General features: G+C 48.4%; 1 protein-coding gene across 1 annotated transcript in view; it reads left to right on the top strand.

Moving 5' to 3' along the window:
- Positions 1 to 24,965, top strand: part of REEP2 (receptor accessory protein 2) — a 106,249-nt gene that overhangs the window by 35,829 nt on the left and 45,455 nt on the right. Inside the window, exon 2 of the mRNA XM_069244430.1 lies at positions 14,291 to 14,363. Within this exon, the coding sequence (XP_069100531.1) occupies positions 14,291 to 14,363 (73 nt within the window). The remainder of the gene's footprint in view (positions 1 to 14,290; positions 14,364 to 24,965) is intronic.

Below are 24,965 nucleotides of genomic sequence, written 5' to 3'. Positions count from 1 at the left end.
TCCTTGGAATCACTCTGTGGTAACTGGTTCAAGAGGTGAAGGTCCAATCTTTCTCACCCAGGCAAAAGGGCAGCGGCCCAGCACAGCAAGGCAGAAATCAAACAGGGCAGCAGTTTAACAGAGTGGCAGTCTTTCATCAGCAGCAGAGCAGTCTTTTTTCCTGGCAGAGTATCCACAGATCCAGAAGTGTACTGAAGAGTTGATTTCTGAGGTCCAGCAGCTATACCCAGTTCTGCATTTATATGGGAAATAGGCTTCCAGAAGTTCCTTTTTGAAGTTCCCAGGCATCGTGCTTTCCATGTCCAGACTAACAACAGGGGGTATGCAGCCCTTTCTGTGGAGGCAGGACACAGTGATAATGTCACAGCCATAGAAACTAACAAATGTTACAGAAGGACAGACATAAATGTTAAAAAGGGTAGTACTCAAGGAGAAACCTTTTGGTACACTGATCTTGATAATGTTCAGAGCTGTTCAATGAAGAATGAATCATGGTTTCTGTCGTAGTTTTTTTAATACATGCTCCTGATGAGGTGCATTGTGCAAAATGCATTGAACATGGATCCAATAATCTTTCAATAAAGATTTAGTAATATTAAGGTGACATGGGTTTGGCTGATTTCCTTATAAGATTATACTATGCTCTGTAAAAAAATAAAAATGTATCTTCAAATTTTGTTCCAGATTTTGCTGCCATCAGCCAAATCAATTGTAAGGTATTATCTGGTGAAGCTAACCAGATATGGATTTGTGATTTCATTGCAGAATTAACACATGTGTAACTGTGTCTAAGAATTCTGCTAAATCAGCAAGGATGTGTCCTCATCACAGTTGCACCACGTGGACTTTGTATGTATGTTCAAGTATTTGAAGGTAATTACAGTACAGGTTTTAGCATATACTTGATTCTCTTATTAAGGATTTTATTTGAAAGGTGATTTTGAACTTGCATGATAATTTCCATGAATAGATCAATATAGTTTACCTAGGTCCTTGATTCTTTATACATTTATTCAGGAAAATAGACTACCTTTCTCTGGCCCACTTTTGAACACTAAGGGGGTCATTCTGACCTCGGCGGTAAAAGGCCCTTACCGCCGGTCAGAAGACCGCCATAACACCGCCGCGGCCGCGGTTAACCGCCACGGTCATTCTGACCCACAACGGCAAAACCTCCAAAATTCCGTCCTCCACTGCAGCCCGCCACATCAGCGGGCAGCGATAAACTGGAGATGACCAAACCTCCACCGTCACGCCAACAGAAATGCGCCCATGCCATTACGACCCATGAATCCACACGGCGGTCATTCAAACGCGGTATTCCATTGGCGGTACACACCGCGGCGGTCAGAATACACACACATCACCAAAACACAGCCACATTGGACAATTTGAAATACACACACCTGATACACATACACACACCACTCCCACACAATCAACCAACTATAAAACACACACCCACATCACCCACAAACCCCTGCGACCATAATTACTGAGAGAAGGAGAGAGAGACACAGCAGACAATCCAAAGACACACTGAGGCACACTACACCATCACACACACCACATAGTAGCACAAAGCACCACTCACCAACATACTCATCATCACATACACCACCCCACACCTCACCCACACCACCCCATGGCACCCCAAAGGCACCCACGCTTTTCGGACCAAGAACTCCGGGTCATGGTGGAGGAAATCCTAAGAGTGGAACCCCAGCTCTTCGGCTCGCAGGTGCAGCACACCAGTATAGCTAGGAAGGCGGTGCTATGGCAGCGGATCGTGGACAGGGTCAACGCGGTGGGACAGCATCCCAGGAATAGGGAGGACATACTCAAAAGATGGAACGACCTACGGGGGAAGGTCCGATCGATGGTCTCCAGGCACAACATCGCGGTCCAGAAGACTGGCGGCGGACCCCCACCCACCCCTCCCGAATTCACATCGTGGGAGCAAGACGTCTTGAACATCCTGCATCCTCAGGGCCTCGCAGGAGTAGCCGGAGGAATGGACTCTGGTAAGTCCAATCTCAACTACTATATCCCCCCCACCCCACCAGCATGCCAACCCACACCCCCACCCTCACCCCCATCCCCCCAGCACACATCCTCCCTGACAATGTCTCACCAGCACAACCCACCCATCCCAACACCAACTCCTGCATGCCAACACAAATCATGGGCACCCATCACCTAAGCATGACCACTGCACTAACCCCGCCCCCCCACTAACTACCCCCACAACACCTCCCTCAAGGGAATGCCTGCACTGGGGGACAAGGGCACCCATAACACGCACGCTATTGTACACACAGAAACAATAACCAAACTCTCTTACCCCATGCAGGACTCGAACGACAACACACCAGCCAGGAGGGTCCAGAAGTGTCCATCCCACCACCGGAACAGGCCCACACTGAGGATAGCAGCTCTGTCGACAGTGAACCTGATGACCAGCCCGGACCATCGGGGACCTCTGGGCAGTCGGTTCCCCTCAGGCAGCCACAGGCCACACCAGATCCGACCCCCTCTGCCAACACCAGCACAGCTCCCACCCAGCGGGCCCATGCCTCTGTCTCTAGGACAGCTCAATCAGCGGTGTGTCTGCCACTACAGGGCACCCAGGCTAACCCAACACCCCAACAACAACAGGGACCTGGGGGCAGTGGTAGCGGGCACACCGTCCAGGGGACAGAGGCCGGGGGAAACCGGGCAGCTCGGAGGGCTGCTGTGCGACAGGGGGGGGAGGAGAGGCCCAGGGAACCCACTCTCCAAGAGGCCCTCACCACCATCATGGGGGCATACCACCACTCCCAAGAAACGATGGCGACGGTACTGGCCAGGTTCACTGAGATCCAGGCACAGCAGGAGGAACGCTACATGGGGTTCAGGGAGGAGCTGAGAATCATCGGGACCGCAATGGGGACCATCGTCCTGGCCCTCCACAGGATAGAGGACGCGTTGCGGGACCATGGTGCACCACACAGGGCCCCTGTCACTAGCCCGGACCAGGAACAGCCTACCACCTCCGCCGGCGCTAGTGGACAGGAGGTCCCAACACCTCGACAGCCCCCCAGAACCCCACCTCCTGCTGAAGAACAACAAAAACAAACAAGGAGCCTGAGACCAAAAAAAAAGACAGAGTAGGATGTCAAGACCCCCGCCAGCAGGACATACCCCCTCAGGTCTTCCCACTGTCCCACATTGCCACCCTGTCCAACCATGAACTGCCTATGCTCCATCCTTCCACAGGCAAAAGGACAATGCACCTGTGAGACTGAGAACTGGACTCTGCCATGGATATTCCTCCACCCCCACCCATCACCCTTAGAATCACATCTACCGATATCTAGCACTGTAAATAAATCACATTTAGCACACAAATCTGTTTTGAGTCATGCTGTATTATTGACAAATGTATTACATATTACTGTTCGATTTCTGTTCTGTCAATTAGTCATGACAACATACCAATGTCAATACGCTGTATTTCATGGGCGAACCAAGCAGAAGTCAGGTACTGATTCAGACAGCACTGAGAAGGGAAGGGAAAGGCAAAAATTAATGAAAAACATCTGTGGGGAACTACAGAAAGTACAGATGCAGGAGGCTATAAGCAATTGTGAAATGGCGTGGGTGATTCTTACCTGTGTGTTACTGGAAATACTGTTGTATCACTCTGTCCCTATTGTCTGTGTCGTCCTCAGAGTCTTCCTCCTCTTCACTCTCCACAGGCTCCACGGCTTCTACAACACCACCATCTGGACCATCCTCCTGCAGGAAAGGCACCTGGCGTCGCAAAGCCAGGTTGTGGAGCATACAGCACGCCACGATGATATGGCACACCTTCTTTGGTGAGTACATTAGGGATCCACCTGTCATATGCAGGCACCTAAACCTGGCCTTCAGGAGCCCAAAGGTTCGCTCAATCACCCTCCTAGTACGCCCATGGGCCTCATTGTACCGTTCCTCTGCCCTGGTCCTGGGATTCCTCACTGGGGTCAATAGCCACGGCAGGTTGGGGTAACCAGAGTCACCTATTAGCCACACACGCTGTCTCTGTAGCTGGTCCATCACATAGGGAATGCTGCTATTTCGCATAACATACGCGTCATGCACTGACCCTGGGAACTTGGCATTTACATGGGAGATGTACTGGTCAGCCAAACAGACCACCTGGATATTCATTGAATGGTAATTCTTCCTGTTCCTGTACACCTGTTCATCGTCATTTGGGGGGACTAAAGCCACATGGGTCCCATCAATTGCACCAATGATGTTGGGGATGTGTCCAAGGGCATAGAAATCAGCTTTCACTGTAGGCAAATCACCCTCCTCTGGGAAAATGATGTAGCTCCGCATGAGTTTCATCAGGGCAGACAACACTCTGGATAAGATCTTGGAAAACATAGGCTGAGACATCCCAGATGACATGGCCACTGTTGTCTGGAATGAGCCAGTTGCAAAGAAATGGAGGACAGACAGAACCTGCACTAGAGGGGGAATTCCTGTGGGTTGGCGGATGGGGGACATCAGGGCTGGCTCCAGCTGGGCACACAGTTCATGGATGGAGGCTCGGTCAAGTCGGTATCGTAGTATTATGTTGCGTTCTTCCATTGTGGACAGGTCCACCAGCGGCCGGTACACGCGAGGATTCCTCCTTCTCATCGCTAGTCCCAGCGGACGGTGCCTAGGAAGGAGAATATGGAGTACAGAGTCAATCCACTCACAGGTACGTACAACACAGCTTGCACAGTACAGGTAAATGTATGGTTTGATATGTTTGTATGTGTGCCAATGCAAGGCCTAGGCCTGCGTGACGCATTAGAAATTAAGCCATGTGGGCCCTTGAAATGGCCGATGCCTGACCTGTGAAGTGGGACAATGAGATGTGAGGTCACTGCGCTGGCGGGGCGCACCGTGGCGGTAGGCGGTCGAAGACCGCTGTGCGAAGACGCATTGGTTAACATTGAAGCCTATGGGTTTCAGGAGCCAATGACGATGTGCGCCGGCGGTCGCGGGACGCACCGCCGCGGGCGTGACCGCCATTTTCTATCTGCTTAATCATTCGAGACCTGATCATCCACAGGAGAGGACCTATACTGCAAGTGCTGCTGTGAACTCGGTCTGGAAGTGACAATGGCTGCTGCTACTGGTGAAAGGGCCCCCGCCTTCAGTTCAGAAGAGTTGGAGAAGCTCGTGGACGGGGTCCTCCCCCAGTATGCGCAACTCTACGGTCCTCCAGACCAACAGGTGAGTACACTCAGTGCACATTGAATGGGTTATGCCTGTGTGGAGGGGGAGGGATGTAAGTTGGTGGGGTGTGGAGGGAATGGGGAGTGCAACGCACGACAGATGAGAGAATGGGAACCATGACAAGGTTGGGGAGGGGGGGGCATGTACTCCAAACATGCAGATATGTGACGGTTTCTCTTTCCCACCCTGTACATGTCAAACAGGTGAGCGCCCACCAGAAAATCGATATTTGGCGTGCCATCGCCGAGGAAGTCCGGAACTTGGGGGTCCACAACAGACGGGCACCCGCTGCCGCAAGAGGTGGGAGGACATCCGCCGCGGAACGAGGAAGACCGCAGAAACACTGCTGGGGATGGCCTCCCGACCTAGGAGGGGTGCCAGTCGCACCATGACCCCCCTGATGTCCCGGATCCTGGCGGTGGCCTACCCTAATTTGGATGGGCGCTTGAGGACAGCACAGCAGACACAAGGGGGTGAGTATCCGTACATTCTCCTATCTGTATGCGCATTGGAGGCGTCTGGGTGGGGGAGGAGGGCTGTGGGTGACATTAGGCCCGGGCGCTCTCTGTAGTGTCGTCCGCTCCCTTAGGCATGGCCCTGTGCCCCCGCCCCCCACCTCTGTAGGGTGCCAAGTGCAGCTACCCATGCTCCAGCATCACACATGTGCGCGTGTGTTGTCCCTAGACCTGTTTGCCTAGTCAGAAGTACTGAGTAGTGTACCCCAAGTTCACGACTTAGTGCACGAGGCACCTGTGTCTGTCCTCTCTGCAAAGGGTATTGCTAAGGCATGCACTCAACTTTGTTTAATTTCTCCCCCCACCCTAAATCTTTGTCTTCTTGTGTTTTAGCATCATCAGGCGGAGGAGATTTGGCGTCGGAGCAGGAGGGAGCTGCAGGTCACCAGGCCCCGGTGGGCACTGACACAGACACCGAGGGCACCAGTGATCCGGAGGGCGAGGGGAGCACCACAACGGGGGCCGGTGGAGACACCAGCGACACGGACACGTCCTCGTTTGGGAGCTCCCTAGCGGGGGCGGCACCATCTGTGCCCCCCGCAACAACAGGTACAGCCGCCACCCAGCGCACCAGCACCGCCCTCCCAGCAGCCCCTCAGTCTTTGCTCCGTGGCCGCTCGGCCAGGAAGGCGCGCGTCTCCTTCGCCCCAGGCACCTCAGCCCCTGCCTCTGTTACCCCTGCTGCCCTCAGTGCGGAGCTCATTGACCTGGTGAGGACGCTCATTGTTGGGCAGACTACCCTTCTGAATGCCATCCAGGGGGTGGAAAGGGAGGTGCATCGGAGCAATGCCTACCTGGAGGGCATTCATTCGGGTCAGGCTGCCCATCAACGAGCGTTCACTGCTCTGGCCTCAGCACTGACGGCAGCCATTGTCCCTGTCTCCAGTCTCCCTCTTCTATCTGCCTCCTCCCTTTCTCTGTCTCCTGTACCTCAACCTATCCCATCCACACCATCAGACCAGCCTGCACACACCTCAACACCCAAGGCCAGCTCATCCAAACATAAGCACCACAGAAAACACAAGCATTCACCCAAGCAACACACAGATGCAGACATATCAACAGTCACTACCACCTCTGTGTCCCCGTCCTCCTCGTCTCCCTCCTCCCTCCCTGTGACGTCTACACTCACACCTGCATGCACCCCAACATCAGCTAGTTCTTCCACCACCAGCAAACCCTCCACTACAGTCCGCACACCTGCAGACACCACCCCCACTGGCATTTACACGTCCCCTGTGTCCTCTCCCACTGTGTCTGTCACCCCCTCTTCCAAGACACATAAACGCAGGCAGACACCCAAACAACAGCCAACCACCTCACCACAGCCTACGTCCCAGTCACCTGCACCCAAGGACAGCACACCTGGCTCTCATACAACCACATCCTCTTCCTCCACTTCTCTCACCACTACTCCTACCCCTTACCTTGGTCCCAAGAAAAATTACCTCTACAGTTTTGACCTCTTTCCCTCCCCCGACCCACCCCCTCCAACTGGGAAAAGTCCCAAGGGCACCTCAGCCACCACCAGCCCAACTACTACAGTGCAAGTGGTGCATGGCATGTGGAGTCCACCCTTTGGCGGCAGTAACACTTCGGTGAGCAGCAAGGGGACAGCCAGCCCCCCCCAGGCAAGAGGACCCGGAAATTGAAGGGCCGCCGTGAGCGGACAGAGACGGCTGCCCCCAAGGAGGTGACTCCGGCCACTTCACCGGCCACAGCAGCCAGGGGAGGCAAGGGCCCGAGAGCCCCATCTAAGGAGCGGAAGGACAGCAGGGCGGAGAGGACAACCACCAGGAGCGCGGAGCAGGAGGGCCCCACAAGCCCCATCCCGGCTGCAAGGGACGACACCAAAGGGCCCAGGACTCACTCCCCGAAGGGGCCTGACACAGCACGGTCGGAGGGCGACTGAGCAGGGTGTCCAGGCCAGGTATGACTCCCTTGACATACTGCAAGAGCACCGCTGAACAGGGCCCCGCCGTGAAGACAGGTACCGCTGAACAGGGCCCCGCCGTGCAGAAGAGCACCGCTGAACAGGGCCCCGCCGTGAAGACAGGTACCGCTGAACAGGGCCCCGCCGTGCAGAAGAGCACCGCTGAACAGGGCCCCGCCGTGAAGACAGGTACCGCTGAACAGGGCCCCGCCGTGCAGAAGAGCACCGCTGAACAGGGCCCCGCCGTGCAGAAGAGCACCGCTGAACAGGGCCCCGCCGTGAAGACAGGTACCGCTGAACAGGGCCCCGCCGTGCAGAAGAGCACCGCTGAACAGGGCCCCGCCGTGAAGACAGGTACCGCTGAACAGGGCCCCGCCGTGAAGACAGGAACCGCTGAACAGGGCCCCGCCGTGAAGACAGGTACCGCTGAACAGGGCCCCGCCGTGCAGAAGAGCACCGCTGAACAGGGCCCCGCCGTGCAGAAGAGCACCGCTGAACAGGGCCCCGCCGTGAAGACAGGTACCGCTGAACAGGGCCCCGCCGTGCAGAAGAGCACCGCTGAACAGGGCCCCGCCGTGAAGACAGGTACCGCTGAACAGGGCCCCGCCGTGCAGAAGAGCACCGCTGAACAGGGCCCCGCCGTGAAGACAGGTACCGCTGAACAGGGCCCCGCCGTGCAGAAGAGCACCGCTGAACAGGGCCCCGCCGTGAAGACAGGTACCGCTGAACAGGGCCCCGCCGTGAAGACAGGTACCGCTGAACAGGGCCCCGCCGTGCAGAAGAGCACCGCTGAACAGGGCCCCGCCGTGAAGACAGGTACCGCTGAACAGGGCCCCACCGTGAAGACAGGTTCCGCTGAACAGGGCCCCGCCGTGCAGAAGAGCACCGCTGAACAGGGCCCCGCCGTGAAGACAGGTACCGCTGAACAGGGCCCCGCCATGCAGAAGAGCACCGCTGAACAGGGCCCCGCCGTGAAGACAGGTACCGCTGAACAGGGCCCCGCCGTGCAGAAGAGCACCGCTGAACAGGGCCCTGCCGTGAAGACAGGTACCGCTGAACAGGGCCCCGCCGTGCAGAAGAGCACCGCTGAACAGGGCCCCGCCGTGAAGACAGGTACCGCTGAACAGGGCCCCGCCATCTCAAGCACCGCTCCGCTGGGCCCTTCCTGTCAAGCACCGCTCCGCTGGGCCCTTCCTGTCAAGCACCGCTCCGCTGGGCCCCGCCGTCTCAAGCACCGCTCCGCTGGGCCCCGCCGTCTCAAGCACCGCTGCGCTGGGCCCTTCCTGTCAAGCACCGCTCCGCTGGGCCCCGCTGTCTCAAGCACCGCTCCGCTGGGCCCCGCCGTCTCAAGCACCGCTCCGCTGGGCCCTTCCTGTCAAGCACCGCTCCGCTGGGCCCCGCCGTCTCAAGCACCGCTCCGCTGGGCCCTTCCTGTCAAGCACCGCTCCGCTGGGCCCCGCCGTCTCAAGCACCGCTCCGCTGGGCCCCGCCGTCTCAAGCACCGCTCCGCTGGGCCCTTCCTGTCAAGCACCGCTCCGCTGGGCCCTTCCTGTCAAGCACCGCTCCACTGTGCCCCGCCGTCTCAAGCACCGCTCCGCTGGGCCCCGCCGTCTCAAGCACCGCTCCGCTGGGCCCCGCCGTCTCAAGCACCGCTCCGCTGGGCCCTTCCTGTCAAGCACCGCTCCGCTGGGCCCTTCCTGTCAAGCACCGCTCCGCTGGGCCCCGCCGTCTCAAGCACCGCTCCGCTGGGCCCCGCCGTCTCAAGCACCGCTCCGCTGGACATCGCCATGTCATGCACCGCTGCGCTGGGTCCCGCCGTCTCAGGCACTGTTTATGGTTCACTGTGCCCACCATGCCTCCTCCTTGACCAGTGGACTCTGTAATCCACCTGAGAGACTGTGGCTTTGCACTCCCCAGGATGGTCCAGTGGGCAATCCACCCACTGTAGAGACTTGAGAGACTGTGGCTTTGCACTCCACAGGATGGTCCAGTGGGCAACCCACCCACTGCAGAGACTTGAGAGACTGTGGCTTTGCACTCCCCAGGATGGCACAGTGGGCAACCCACCCACTGCAGAGACTTGAGAGACTGTGGCTTTGCACTCCCCAGGATGGTACAGTGGGCATGGTGGCTCCTCGTGGATCTGGCGTCGTGGACTCATGTAGCTGTGGTGGCCCCCCCTTCCCTTCCCCCTGAGGTGCCTGTAGTTTTGACATCGGATGCCCCTGCAGTGTTCTCTCCAAAGGACTCAGGTCTCGTGTGTGGGCTTTGCCCTTGTTTCGCAGAACCTTGGCCCACGGACATGTTAGATTCGTAGGATGTTCAGGACTTGTTACTTCAGTGATACACTGATGTGTATATCTTTTTGGTTTTTGTAAATATTTTTCACGGTTGCTCAATTATTTCCAGGTGCTTTTTTTGTACATGAAAATTTATTCCAAATTTGGTTGTGTCATTGTATTTTTAAAGGGTCTTTGTGTGGTGTCACTGTGACTTCCTGCTCTGCATTGGTGTGTACATATTGGGGGGGTGGGGGGGTCGCATATGTGTATGCCCATAACCTTTCTTCCTCCCCCCTCCCGTGTGTCGTAGGTGCAGTACTCACCGTTGACGTCTGCGGCGGAGTTCGTACTCGTGGTAGATGAGCAGGTAGACGAGAGCAGGTATGATGTTCAATTCGGGTTCCATGCTGTCCGGATTCCGCGTGGAGTGTGTCGAGGTGAGCATTTTCCATTGAAAATGTCTGTTTCCGCCGTGTTTTTATCGGCGGGGCTCCCGCCCCGGAAAAGGTGGCTGATTGGTGGGTCGTGATAGGGTGGGCGGTACATTGTCTGCCGCCTGGCTGTTGGCGGTGACCGCCGCGCTGTTTGTTTGTTCCGCCGTGGCGGTCGGAGTGTTAATGCGGCGGGCTGTGTTGGCGGTTCCCGCCAGAGTCAGAATGACCCCCTAAATACGAAACCTCCAAGGACACTCTGGCTCAAATGCTCTGATTCACCCATTCATGCAATAAATGTAACACATGCTTGGCAAATATGTATATGTCAGGGATTTTTATCTGTACAAGTGTTCTTCTGTCACCTTGGTTCTGAATTGAACATATAAAAACCCTTCCCAGGAAATGGACAGTGACAGTATACAAGGCCACATTTCTGAAGCCAGCAAGCAGCACTACCCTCCTTTCTACATGTAATACAAACAGGCTTCGGCAAACCCAAATGGTCTGGCTTGTAATGTATGTTGTTTGGAGACACGAGTTATCACCCCTTACTTTCCAGTTTCTTAAATGTATATTAAAAGAGTTACCTTTACCCAACTCAACAGTACTTATTTTATTAACTTTGAAAGATTAAATAACTAAGTGTATCTTAATTTGACCCCAAGACCTGAAGATTGTGCAAGTTGGATAAAATATGAGTCCATGCACTATGTGATATTTTGTTAGTGAAAATATTTAAAAGCGAAGTAAAATGCAAAATAGGTTATACTTAATTAAGCAAAACATCAGCCTTTCAATTGTTTCTCTGTCTGATCTTAACATTAGAGAGCTTGAGGTGTCTGAAAGCATGCAGACTCCCGACCCCACAAGCTCTGGTTAGTGCTTTATGGGGCAGGGATAAGTGCAAGTGCCTGGACGCCTCTAGAAGGTATTTGAGCACATACTAAGTATGTGCTCACTCAGGTTAGAGAGTGCGGACCATGGTAGCCTTAGAAACAGTCATTGGATAAGCACATGGGATCTGTCGTGCTTAAGCAATGCCCGAGCTGCAAACGACTGAATGACAAAGCTCAATGCTCGTCACGTTTAATATGTCAACATGCCTTAACGTCTGAAGCCTGATGGCATATGTACTGTCATTTGGGTAAATCTAAGCGGGAGGTTTAGGACATATCTGGAGTAGTGCGCATTGCCTCCCTAACATGCATTGAGTGGAGAGTGTTTTAGGAGGGCAATGCAGAAAGTAATTTAGACCATGAAGAGGAACTGGGGAGTGTTGGCATTCATGCCATCTAGAACACTACAGTGGCCTTCTCCCACCCCAGCTAGTAACATCAAAATGCCTGACCACTTGTGTGCTCCCTGCTACAATGTACCTCACCAATAACGAATAACCGTAGTGCCCTACCAATGTCCCCTCACCTAAACCTCCATTTGGGTGGTGCAGGTCCGCACATACAAAGCCGGCCAACACTGCCCGGCACCCAGTACCTGTTCCTACAAGCCAACATGTTTCCATTGAGGGATGTTACGAAAGGATGCAGCTTTTAATAAGTAGTAGCCGGAGACAAGTTGTGAATTATATTTTACATGAATGGGCTAAACACATTAAGGATGGAAACAGACAGAGGACTAAGTGGTGTCAGTGAGAAAGAGTGGTAGGAAACGTCCTATATACTTAAATGCAACGAAAAGACAGCTTTGTAAATATGGCTGCCATGTTAGAATGCAGGTATTACGCTATATCACTAGTTGGGTTCATGTCTGCTTATAAAATTGCAGCAGAACTGTGAGCTGCAGCTCCTTCACTGGGGACTTTGGAGTAATGGCTAACTCAGACCTACAGTGCAGGCAAAACCATAGCCTTTCAAAATGGAAAGTAATAAATGCTGATAAGTGCAGTTTGAATTTGTTACAAGTTTTTCCCTCTGTAGGTGAGATTGCATGACAATGAATACCACCTATGAGCACATCTAAGCTCAACTCTGTGCGTGCGTGACTCCACACAAGACATGTATCTCTGGCATTAGTAGGTATCGCACTCTGGGTCAGCAAGCAGTTGAAAGCCTAGCGGCTTTGCTGCATGACACCATGGATGTTGGCTAGTGTCACTGGTGGTCAAGTCTAAACCCACTTACAAATTCACAACACAAGACAGTGCTCTAGCTCCTATGCTAGGGCATCGAGTGGTTTCAAACACAGACAGGTGCTACAGATAAGGAAAAAATAGTTGTCAGTGGCTGTCCCTTATTAGCTGCTATCTTGATGATTGACTGTTTTGTTTGCCACATAGAGTTTTGTCTGGTTGGGTACTGTGCCAAAGTCCCTGTGCGCATTAATTTATGAATCAATAATGTATGCAAAATTAGGGGGCTCATTTACAAGAACCTGTCGCATTGTGATCGATGTGGCAGGTTTCTTGTGCCACCCTGCGCTCCCTAACAACGCCATGGGAGCACTGTATTTACAATACAGTGCTCGATGGTGCAAAGTGTCTACAACAGGGTCTAAAATTATGACGCTGTTGTGGCACTAACTCTCAACATTGCTGGAATAGCGTGAAAAGATGGGGGCCCATAGACAACAGCACAGCATCATCTTTAACACCTGTCCTGGGCAGGGATTAAAAAAATGACAGTATGCTGGCGCAGCATAGCGCAGAGAAGTCTTGTAGATTTCACTGTAACATTTCTACGGGGCTTTTAATGGGGCAACAGCTACCTTGCATACATCATACCTGGCGCAGCTATAATGTGGCACAAGGCTTTACAAACTGGTGCAATGGTGACTTTGCACCAGTTTGTAAATATGTCCGGGGTGGGGACTGTTTTGTGCTGCCTTAGCGTAAAAAGAAATGACGGTAAGATGGTGCATACTCCTTATATATGAGGTCCTAAATTTCTTAAAAGTATAGTATGGGTTTTTGTTTAATAATGTATTTATTTGTTTAAATCTGTTTATTGAGTCTTTGATTATACAACATTGTAACAAAATAGGTAAGAGCATATCACTTGTTTATGATTCAGGATACAGCAACTGAAGCAGCTGCGACAATAAAAGGTTAACAGAATTGGGGATAGTGATATGAAATCAGAAATAGGCTGTAACACAATGTGCAATGGTATCACATATAGTATTCACGTTAGGATTAAAACAGAGATAATGTATAGACATTTGTGTATATAATATTGCAGTGGGTAAGAAACTGCTCTGATTCAGGTATTTTCGGGCGTTCTGTTCATTGCATTCCTTTCAGAGCACGGTGGGCTCAGGCCTCTAAGGTTATTTTCGTCTACTTTTTGAGAGCTGCAGAGAAAATTGCTGATAGTTTAGAAATGTTCAATGACCGGCTTCCTGTCTGGATCGCGCTAGTTCCATTAAGACTAGAAGTCACCTTACATTCCATGTAGTTATGTTTAAGCTGAATGTGTTGTGGTGATGAATCCTGCCCTTTCCTCCCACATGGTGTTTGTAACTCGAAAACACCGCTGCCGCCCTCGCCTCGCGCCGGCATCTCTCACCCACACAGAAAAACGCAGGAAATGAACACAATGCCACGCGCGCTCTTTCTAACTCCGACTTTTTCTTTTCTTCCTCCATCTCTTTTGTGTACCTTGTCACCCCTTCTTACCTTCCCTTCCTCCCCCTCCACATCCCACACGCCCAATGTCGTTCTTCACACCGACTTGTCACACTCGCTTGCTCCCGTCCCCACCCTGTCTCTTCTCTGACCTCATCCACGTACCCTGCCTCCTCTTCTCACAATGTGACTCCCCTTACACACTCCTCTCCCACCACACGCCCTGCTTCAACCCTCCGACCCTGCTCCTTCCATGTTCGCCCCCCCTTGATGTTTTCTTATAGGTTGTTATTTGGCACGCTGTACCCGGCGTATTCATCCTACAAGGCAGTGAAGACGAAGAATGTTAAAGAATACGTAAGTCAATCTTTCGTCCTACACCGAGTTCTCGGCGCATTCCCCACAAGGTGCACTCAGAGCGCGTAGCTCCTGACAGCTCATCTGTTCAGCCACCACCATGCGCAAGGGTGTACTGTCAGGCAATGAGGAAACGTGAATTAATAACTGGAGGGGATGCTTCAAGAGGCTCCCTCAGTCTCACACACCATGTCCCATCCGCTCCGGGAAAACTGGGAATCTCCACCGGTCAGTTTTTGCAGCTGATTTTACCTCTTCACTTTAAACCTAGCGACTAAATGTTAACCGTCTTATTTCAGACTCCAGTCCTGACCACGTGAGTCCATCATAAAAGCAACACATATAGTATATTGTATCATACATTAGGTGTGTGGAAAGGACATTTCCAGCTATTGCAACATACACATCTGTACACTTGAAGGAATAACTGAATTTAGGAGCTACTCGGAGGAAAACATTTGAAAACAAACACGATATAATGGTTAGCACTTTTAAAGCGTGTACGTTTCACTGATGGAATAAAATGCACTGCTTGTATTTTTAAAGGTAATGGTTTTGTGTGTCAGTGTTCTTAGACCACACCAGTGTGTCATGCCCAACTACTGAGCACCAAAGTTGAGAATGGAGACAGGTTTTTAGAGCAGAAATTGTACCTTGTTACATGTGGAAGTGGACACAACCTACCTTTCCACAATCCATGACAATCACAGGGGCTGTGTCTCAGAGCTTGAGGCCGTCTTCATATCCTTACTGGTAAAGACAATGCACTGCTTTATGTCATAGGACTAGAGTGAGTTCAAGGATTTAAGAGGCTTGACCAGCGGCGGCTCCTTCGCTACGGTGGAGGAGCGTCATTCCGCTGCTTGTATCAGAAAGAAAAATAAAATCATAATAACGGAGCGTTATTATCATTTTATTTTTCGCTGACCCAGGTTGGGGCAGTGTTGGCGGGAGCTGGAGGAGAAGTGGTCTGTGCACCCTTAGTGTGCATGTGTGTTTGTCCTGCCGTGTTGGGCTGGCCAGACACACATGTGTATTTTGCATTTCTCCTCCTGGCTGTATTGCAGAGCCACGAGGAGAAAGTGCACAGGCCTTCACTCCCTCTGGGAGTGCCGAAGCAGGCCACTCACACCAATCACTACGCTGCTATCATGCTGGTGACAGCAGCTTTGTTATTGGCTGAGTGGAGTGTTGGAGCCTGTGTGCTTGCCGACAAGGACGGAGGAGACAAACCCGTCTCCTGATGAACAAGGTAAGTGTTTTGTTTTATTTAGTGGTATTTTTTTTTTTTTTTTTTTTTTTTTTATCCCCGTCCTGCCAACCCCATCAAGTTGCAGCCACCACTGGGATTGACAACAGATCTATTTTGGGGCCATCATTCAGTACTTTGGCAATTATGCAAACAGAGCCGATAGACTTCAATAGTCCACGCACATAAAAAAAAGTCTAGAATGGCAGATAACAAAGGGTTTGTTTTACACAAAAAGGCACAGTGCAGGCAGAAGCAGATTCTTTGGCCCATATTTATACTTTTTTAGTGCTGCATTTGCATAATTTTTTACAATTGTATTTTGTAAGTTTGCGCCGCTTTTGCGTAAAAAAGCAGCATAAATACGGCACTGAAAAAGTACAAATACGGCCCTTTTTAACTCTAAGCAGAGTCATCCTAAAAGGCTTGGCCCTTGGGCACAGTGCTATTTGGCAGTGTTTTAAAATGTCCCTCATAGGGCCCAGTCCACTACTAGAATTTCCCTGCCTCCAGTATGCCTTGTTACAAAAATGTCCGTGTTGTCTGGAGGTTCACAGGGGCAAAATTCACACCAAGAAAAATGCCTGGTGCAGAGTAAAAAAGGATAATTTCACCTGGAACCTAAACTTGAAGATGTTGGAGGCAGTAGAGAATGGAGTCTGTTCAAGTAATGAAGAACTGTATTCTGGTATGCCAACGTGGGATGCAGGTAGTTACTGGACCATGACATTTGTGAAACATAAAATAATGTAAAGAGCACTACAGGAGTATCTACTGAGCTATTAAGAACAGTATGGGAATTGGAAGAAATGTGTGTGGGGGGGCTGGTCCCCAGTGTTCTAGAGCCCTACTCGACTCCCTTAACTCACGCCTCTCTACCTTGCATATTCGGATGTTATAGATTATAACCTTAAGAATGAGTAGGAAAAGTTCCCCCACTAATCTCTGTCTGAAGAGCTACTATTACCAGGGGCAGGATACCATTATCATAGAAGCAAGAGCTCAGACCAGTAACTGCTTAAACTGTTCCCCAAAATCTGAATTCAAACACAGGGACAGCTGATGCTTCAAATGGGTTCAAAACGTCCATAAGTGCCAAAGTAGTATCAAAGTTTAAGGGCCCTCATCTCTACAGTTACAGATTTTAGTCATAATTTTCATTAACACGTTTTGTGACCACTTGGGAGTCACTGGCCTCCCCTTTACAACTCGGATTCAGGTTAATGATCAAAGATGCCCTGCAATATCTCCTGAACCAAAGGGTGTACCAAGGTGTTTGAGTGTCCTGCTTCAGCTAGCAGAACACTGCCCCAGGTTTTGGGATTTAAGGGAAGCTGATTCCATTCCTCCAGGCTGGAAATGGATAATACGGGCCCCACAATAAGTTAATAGATTCTCACAAAATCATTGGGTAGATTCAATGGTCGGCAAAGGCTCACCACAGGTTTTGCCATTCAATGTATCTTGTCAGTTTTTGACCTTTCAGAGTTTCTGCTGATCTTTTTGTTTAATCTTTGCTAGATGGGGGTTTGAAGGACCTTTTAACTTCTAAGCAGCACACTTTACTTGATGCTTTTGCCGCACAGGACTGCAGTCAGATGTGCCTTGCTCTCTGTTCTAGGTTTAGTTTCAATGGCCAGGACCCAGCCATGGCAGGAACCAGCACCTTGAACTTTTCCTGATCAGATGATATCTGTGAACCGGGCTGTGGAGCCTCTTTCAAAACAAAACTGAAAGCAAGAAATTTCAGTGAAAGAAACCCAGGACCAATGAAAAGTACCTCAGGCAGGTTGGCTGCTGAGTAGGGCGACAGGCCAGCACCTGCACCCAGTGCACCATGGCCACCCACCCCTGTTGCGGACGTCGTGCATATGAGGGGGGCTGCCTATAGGGCCTGACCTGTAGCCAGGCACTGCAGTCAAGCTACCCTGGGTGCCCAGCCCTGGCTGTCCAAAACCCCCAGTACGCATGTGCTCTGGCGCTCCCCCCTTAGTGTTTTTTTGCCTCGTTCTTTCTTTCTAATCCTCTGTCTCTCATCCTTTCTGTATTTTTTTCAGCCATTTGTGAAAGTCGTGAATAAAATTCAGTTTTCATTTTCACAAAATTATGGACGAATCCACTGTTTAAAATCAAGACTGACAAGTTAGCACTTGTGTTTTAAGCTGAAAATCCTTCATAGTTTTCTGCATTTTCCCTGATCTGTTGCTCGAGTTTTCCATGCCTATGGGCCCCCATCACCGCCATAGGTTTAGTTAGTCATTTGTTATAGTGACTCCTCTTCACTGTGGGATTCTTTTTCCACAGCCTGAAAATCACAAATCAAACTTGATTCCCAGCTTTCAAGATAATGAAAAAAAACACAGATACCTTCACCAGCCAGTCACATTTATTAAAATATTCAAATGTGATTGAAAGGAGAATCATTGATTCACAACTTTAAATGACAGAGGTATATAAAAGTGGCAAGTATTTAAGCACCATAAGACACGTTTTTCAAACTAATATTTCTTAAAAAATACATAACAGGTGTTCAACAAACCAACAAAAGCATGCTTTCTAATTAAAGTTGTACTTCTTTTCCAACTTTTGTGTAATCCGTTCAGCCGTTTTGTTACACTAGCGGTACAAATTCCTTAGAGGAGGTAAAATGGGAAGACACTACTTTTTTCACCCCTTGCCCATTTTAACTTGCTTTCCCATGCACGTGTGATTGAATTGGGCAAAGTTCAGCAAGCTTCATAGTCCTAGCCCCTTGATATACTGCCATAAAAAAATTGTTGTCCAGAGATTTTATGTTTTGATTTGTGTTTCTGTATCATTACAGAAGGTATTTAGCTTGGGTAGACATTGATAATCTGGGCCAGTTTTTTCTGGATGACATTTTTAACAACAGCTGATGTGTTGCAGTGGTTATGTAATATTTCATGAACCATAAGTGTTGCTAACTACAACATCTGAGGATTCCTACAAACTAAGAAAGATGTGTCATATGCCAAACTAATCCGAAAGAAAAGCTAACATCAGTTGCGCCTGGACAGAAGCGAGTTCAAGATGCTGCAGAAATACGGCAAGACGAAGTCCACAAAAGATTGAAACTGGTGGGTGAAGAGGATCAAATATTTTATCTTTGTACCAACAAGTGCTACTTGTCAAATACAATGGAAAAAACCCTGGAAAAAATTGCCAAAAAATAGTAGAAACTAGTGAATTACAACAAGAATCAGATTCTTCCAAGAAAGCGACGACAAGCAAACCCAGTGCCCATCCACTTAGAACATCAATAGCTGCCCCTTATCCACCCCCACAACTGATCAGAAAGCAGAGGATCTTTAATGTGTTAGCTGTGGTTTAGCCAAAACAATGGCCAAAGGGATTGACGAACAAACAAAGTACAGAGTATGTGCGTCTCAAAAGGCAAACATGTTTTTACCTGCAGCTAATTTCTTGCAAGATGAAGTTTTCAGCCGAGTAGCTGATCTAAACAGCGAGGTGAATGTATTTGCAGCAGATTGTATCCCCACCCAAACTGATGAATGCATACATTTGAAAATATAAACGCACAGTGAGTTCCCAGCAGCAACTTAACCACCAGCCTTCAGGTAAGTTTGCACTGTTTGAAAAAGCAAATGCAGTTTTAAGCCACTCTTGAGTGCTGGCTATGGGCTCACACACAGTGAGATTAGAGAAATAATGGTCAACACTGATGAAACTGTATTGATCCATAATAATGAAACTAAGATTTTTCTGGTGAGAATGTACAATTTTATCAAAATTAGACACTTATGGTGTTCTCAGCTGATTTGACTCCTGAAGTTCTTGCTTCCAAAATAAGATCACAGGATGCAGTAAGATCAGCAGGAACCATTTTAAGAAACATCCTGAAAGATTTTGGACTTAATGCCAGATTTTGTGATGCCTCAGAGCTCTGCAAATTGTGGAAGTCAACAAGAATGCCTGATGTTGTCTTAACATTTTTTACATCATTGTTTTATATCATCAAAGCAAAAGTGTCACAAACTAAAGTTCTTGAGTACGCAACAGAAGCCGACAATAGTGATGATGGCTTAGAAGATATAAGCAAAGAAGTGGAAGACAATCCCATAAACCGACAGGCTTCTGATGTGCAAATGTACTGTCTTTTCCACATCATGTTTTATGAGTTACATCACGGCAAAAAGAAAACTCCACCACACATGATGACTGCCCATACACTCCATGACAAATGCAAAAGTAGGGAGCTAATCACTTCAATAAATAGGATTGGTGTATCAACATGTTATAATGACAGTACAGAGCAGGAACATCTTAGCAGCCCATGCTGTAAAATCTTGTGACTGTGACAGAACACCACTTTCAAGTGACTTTACCAAGAAAGGTTTCACAATTGCTGCTCTTGATGATTTTGATTTTGAAGACAGCTCTTCTTTGTCTGGAACATCCAGCACACATGATACTGCCATGGTGCCTTTTTAAGACTGTACCAGTGAAAGAGCTGCTGGAATACAAGCTGTGTCAACTGTAGGCAAAAACAAATGAAGCTTCAAAGTTATAACCCAACTGCCTTGCAAACATGTGCAAAATCACTATAAGCCATCAACACGTCCCAGTCTACCACAAAGTTTCAAAGTGGCGGAGGATGTGGATCTTCTCCCTGATACTGCAGTCTGCAAAGCTGATTATGTAAATTTATTATATTGCTTATTTGGTGCATACTGAACGATGAAGAAAAGCCAGTTCCTCCCTGGGCTGGAATTCATGCTCTGACCTCCCAGAATACCATTCCACTGAGGAAGGTTGGATTTTTACCAGCAATACCATCTTCAGTCACAAACTATTCAATAGAATACATAGCTCAATTTTTTTTCCAAAATGTGCATGCTCAGCCTGACAACCAGGCTATCCTGCCAATTTTCTGTAATGAAGGTGATTTCCATATTGTGGCTAACATTTTTATGAGCAATTCGGTAGAATTTGATAATCTTTATCCAGTGATGGGCATTCCACATGAGGAAAGTTGTGTTGCAGTGTGCAGGAAGCTATCTCAGTGGATGTGGCATAGATGATGCACTTATTGAGGCTGAAATATTTGGAAGCAAAACTACCCAGTCAGCATTGAGCTTAACTCATTATGGGCCTCATTATGACCCTGGCGAGCGGCGGAGGCCGCCCGCCAGGATCCCGCCCTCCAAATTACCGCGCCGCGGTCAAAAGACCGCGGCGGGTATTACGAGTTTTCCCCTGGTCTGGCGGGCGGTTCCAGTTAAACCGCCCGCCAGCCCAGGGGAAAACGACCTTCCCACGAGGATGCCGGCTCGTAATCGAGCCGGCGGAGTGGGAAGGTGCGACGGGTGCTACTGCACCCGTCGCGTATTTCACTGTCTGCAAGGCAGACAGTGAAATACATTTTGGGGCCCTCTTACGGGGGCCCCTGCCGTGCCCATGCCATTGGCATGGGCACGGCAGGGGCCCCCAGGGGCCCCGCGACCCCCCCTACCGCCATCCTGTTCATGGCGGCATTCCCGCCATGAACTGGATGGCGGTAGGGGGGGTCAGAATCCTCATGGCTGCGGAGCGCGCTCCGCAGCCATGGAGGATTCCAATGAGCAGCGGAAAGTCAGCGGGAGACCGCTGACTTTCCGCTTCTGACCGCGGCTGAACCGCCGCGGTCAGAATGCTCATTGGAGCACCGCCAGCCTGTTGGCGGTGCTCCTGTGGTCGGTGGCCCTGGCGGCCACCGGCCGCCAGGGTCAGAATGACCCTCTATGTTTGTTCATTACAAGGTATGCTCATCATATCTGAGGCTATAGAAATATTGTGTTGGAAAGCTTTCTGGAACAGGAATGACAAATTAGGTTTTGCATATCTTATCTCAGAAGTGAACAAGGCACTTCATTCAAAAGACATTGTGCAAAGCCAGGCAATGTTCAAAATCAGAAAACCTGAAAACCAAGGGCCATATTTACAAGAATGTGGAACATCACTAGTGATGTGCCATTTTTCTTGTGGCTCCCTTGCGTCCCCTAACACCACCATTTTAGAGCTGTGTTTACAATAAGGCTCACCATGCACATGTTAGGGGCAATAGAGTCAGTTTTTTTGACGTTATTTTAACGCTACACTGGATTCGCGTAAAAAAAAAAACACAAATCCATCATAGTGTTAAGAGGTCCATTGAAATCAATGGGAGCCTCATTTTAACGCCTGCTTCAAGCAGGCTTTGAAAATGACGCTAGAAATGGTGCAATGGAATCTTGTAGATTGCACCATTTGTAGCAACCATCTAACAAAGGAACGGCCCCTTTGCATACAACATGCATATATTTACATGATGTGGCGCAAAGGGTTTACAAGGTGGCCATATCTAATTTGTGACCCCTTATAAATATGGCGCTATGGTAGTGGCCCGTTAGCGTCACATTTGCAGCAAAAAGTTTGCCACAAATGTGGCGTTGAGGGGCGCAAGGGCCTTGTAAATCTGTCCCCAATTTGATAGAGTATGTCAAAGAATGTGAAGAAAAATCAGAACTGTGAAAGTACTGGGGAAATGTTTTACACATGATAGCGGTAGTGAAAAACTTGGTACATGCTGATTGGGACGGTGATTTCGAGCTGCACGGGAAGACTGTGGAGTCACTGGTTACTGTGTTTTGTGAATTTGATTGCATAAACTACCTGAGATATGGGTCATGGTATTTGGAAAGAGTGAGGAAGCTAGAGGTGGAAAACCCATACATCTACAAAAAATGTATCCGAAGACATTTTGTGGTAAAAGACAGAGAGGGATGGTTCAATGCTGTGGATCCAAATATGAAACTGGAACAGACGAGCCAGAGATCACAGAAAAGCTCCAAGGGAATTATTGGTCAGATACATAAAAGTGAATATGTTGCTCAATGGCAGCTAGTTTACCATGAAGTCCTTTCTACTTGCATTTTTTCAGAGAGATGACAAATTAAAAATGAATGGACCATCGTGAAACTGTTCCTTGTCACAAACTTGTGGGAAAGAGGGTAACGTTTTAATAAACATGTTGACAACCTTCTTCATTTCATGCAGCAGCAAGGAAACCTCTTTGAAACGACTGAGCATGTGCAACTACACAAGTTTATGACCAAACAATATGTGAATAATGATATAAAGACTACTAGAGGTCTACTAGATGTCCTGGAACATGGATCGAAAGTATACGCAGAAATGAAGCAGGAGAGATTTGTATTAAAAGAGAAAAATCTGTTTGACATAATCCCTAAAGGCAAACTTCCAAGCTTTAATTGCCATAGTAAGGGTTTCATCTAACCAGCCACTACAAAACAGGTTGCAAAAAACAACTCTTGCAGGCACACAGAGGGATGGATGTAACAAAAGAAAAGGGTGAATTTATCAAGGACATTCTGTTGCATGATCTTCTTCCAACAAACACATTATTTGATTGAGATGGTGCAACCAAACCAGTGAAGCACAAACTTGTACAAGAGCTCAAAAAAATCTTTCACATGAAGAATTTCAAAATAAAAAGATGTTCTCATTGAAAACTGCTGTTGTTGTAGACCATATGTCACAATTACTAATGGTCAAGTTTTCATCCATGCAACACTTTGGAGAGGTCATTCAGACTGTTCTACAGATATCAAAGTCAGTGTGCACATTATAAAACCTGCACATTGTCTTTGACAGTTATCTTGAACTATCTGTCAAAGAATGTGAGAGAATCAGACGCAGACCAATGTCTACAACTGGAACAATTGAGCTTGCCTGCATCAAAAATTAGACACCTATACCTGTGCAACTTGATAAATTCTGGTCAACATCAACATCAAACTAGATGAACTTGGAGATGTTAACTCACTAAAACACTGCTGGTGCTTCAGTGAACACTGAATTTCCAATTATTGAAAGTGTAATGATTGTCAATGAAGAGTTGGTGTCTGCAGACATATATTCAAAAGGCAGGCGCCGTATTGTTCAAGAACTTAACAGAAAATTGGAGGAAGCTGACCACGTTGTGCCACATTTTGAGTGGGCTGTTTGAAATGGTTTCAATCAAGTAATTGTACTGTCAAAAGACAGAGATTTATTATTGTGCTACTTAGATTTGTTGCAATGTTCATAAGTCAAGGATTGTCAGAGTTATGTATGCTTTATGGAACAGGCTAGAAAAGACATTCAATTACGCTTCATATTCTGTACAAGAGACTTGACCCAGAGAATCCCAGTGTTCTTATCAAAGCACATATTTTTATGGGCAATGACACTATGAGCAAAATTGGAACAAAGCTTGGAGCTTTATCTGCTGAACCTGTGAAGTTTCTAAAAGGATTTGCTGAAACAGAAGAAGAACGTGGCTTCAAAGACATAAAAAATACAGTGTGCCTGTGTGGAAAATGAGTTCTGACTGTCACACATTTGACGATCTTCGGTACAGTGAGTTCAAGAGCTCAGTCCCGCTAAGTGACCTTCCACTGATGTAATATCCTGTGCGTGGACACATTAAAATAGCATTCTACTTGATCTGAAAATGTGTAATTTTTTTTGATCATGCATATGGAGAGAAAGATCGATGTGAACTTGGTTGGGAAGATATTGATAGGGTACTAAAACCTATGAAATTTCTAAAGCCTCTACCCACAGAACTTACACATACATGTATTTGCAAAACCTGTGCTACAAAAAGATGTCCCTGTCAATATGCTCTTCTCAAATGTTTAATATTCTGCAAATGTACCATGAGCGATCGTGAAACAAATAAAGAAAATGAACTATGAAAATATGTCTTAATAAGGAGTGATAAACATTATTTTTTTCATATTGACTTCATAAACATTGGAGTATACATAAAGGGATTTAAAAACATTATTATTTGTTTCATTTATATATTTGACTCTTCTTCCTCTATTATAGCCGCCATTTTGGAAAATGGTTTAAGGGTTGCTATGAGGAGTTATTTTCTGTCTTGAGAAGACTACTTGACACCCAAAACTTATGTTTTGACACCAAAATGAAGTATATAGGTCTCATGGTTCCTGAAATATTAAATCCTCGCTGCAACACATCCGCCATTTAAAAAAATGTCATCTAGAAAAATTAGGCCCATATCAGCAATGTCTACCCAAGCTAAAATATTTCTCTAATGATCCAAAAACACAAATCAAAAATGAAAATCTCTAGACAACAATTTTTTTACGGAGCTGTACCAGGGGCCGGGATTATCATGTTGGATGAATTGTTTGCCCAACTATTCATTATGTGTTAAGGAGGTCTCCTTTAGTTTTACTTTCTATGACAATAGGACCTGACTTTGCTGGAAAGCAGCAGACCTTCTTTATACTTGTGACACCTGCTGACTTTGATTTATT

This window comes from Pleurodeles waltl, chromosome 7, assembly GCF_031143425.1.
Source record: "Pleurodeles waltl isolate 20211129_DDA chromosome 7, aPleWal1.hap1.20221129, whole genome shotgun sequence".
Classification (NCBI taxonomy): domain Eukaryota; kingdom Metazoa; phylum Chordata; class Amphibia; order Caudata; family Salamandridae; genus Pleurodeles; species Pleurodeles waltl.
Note: the sequence above shows the minus strand (reverse complement) of the source record. Positions and strands in the feature narration are given on the sequence as shown.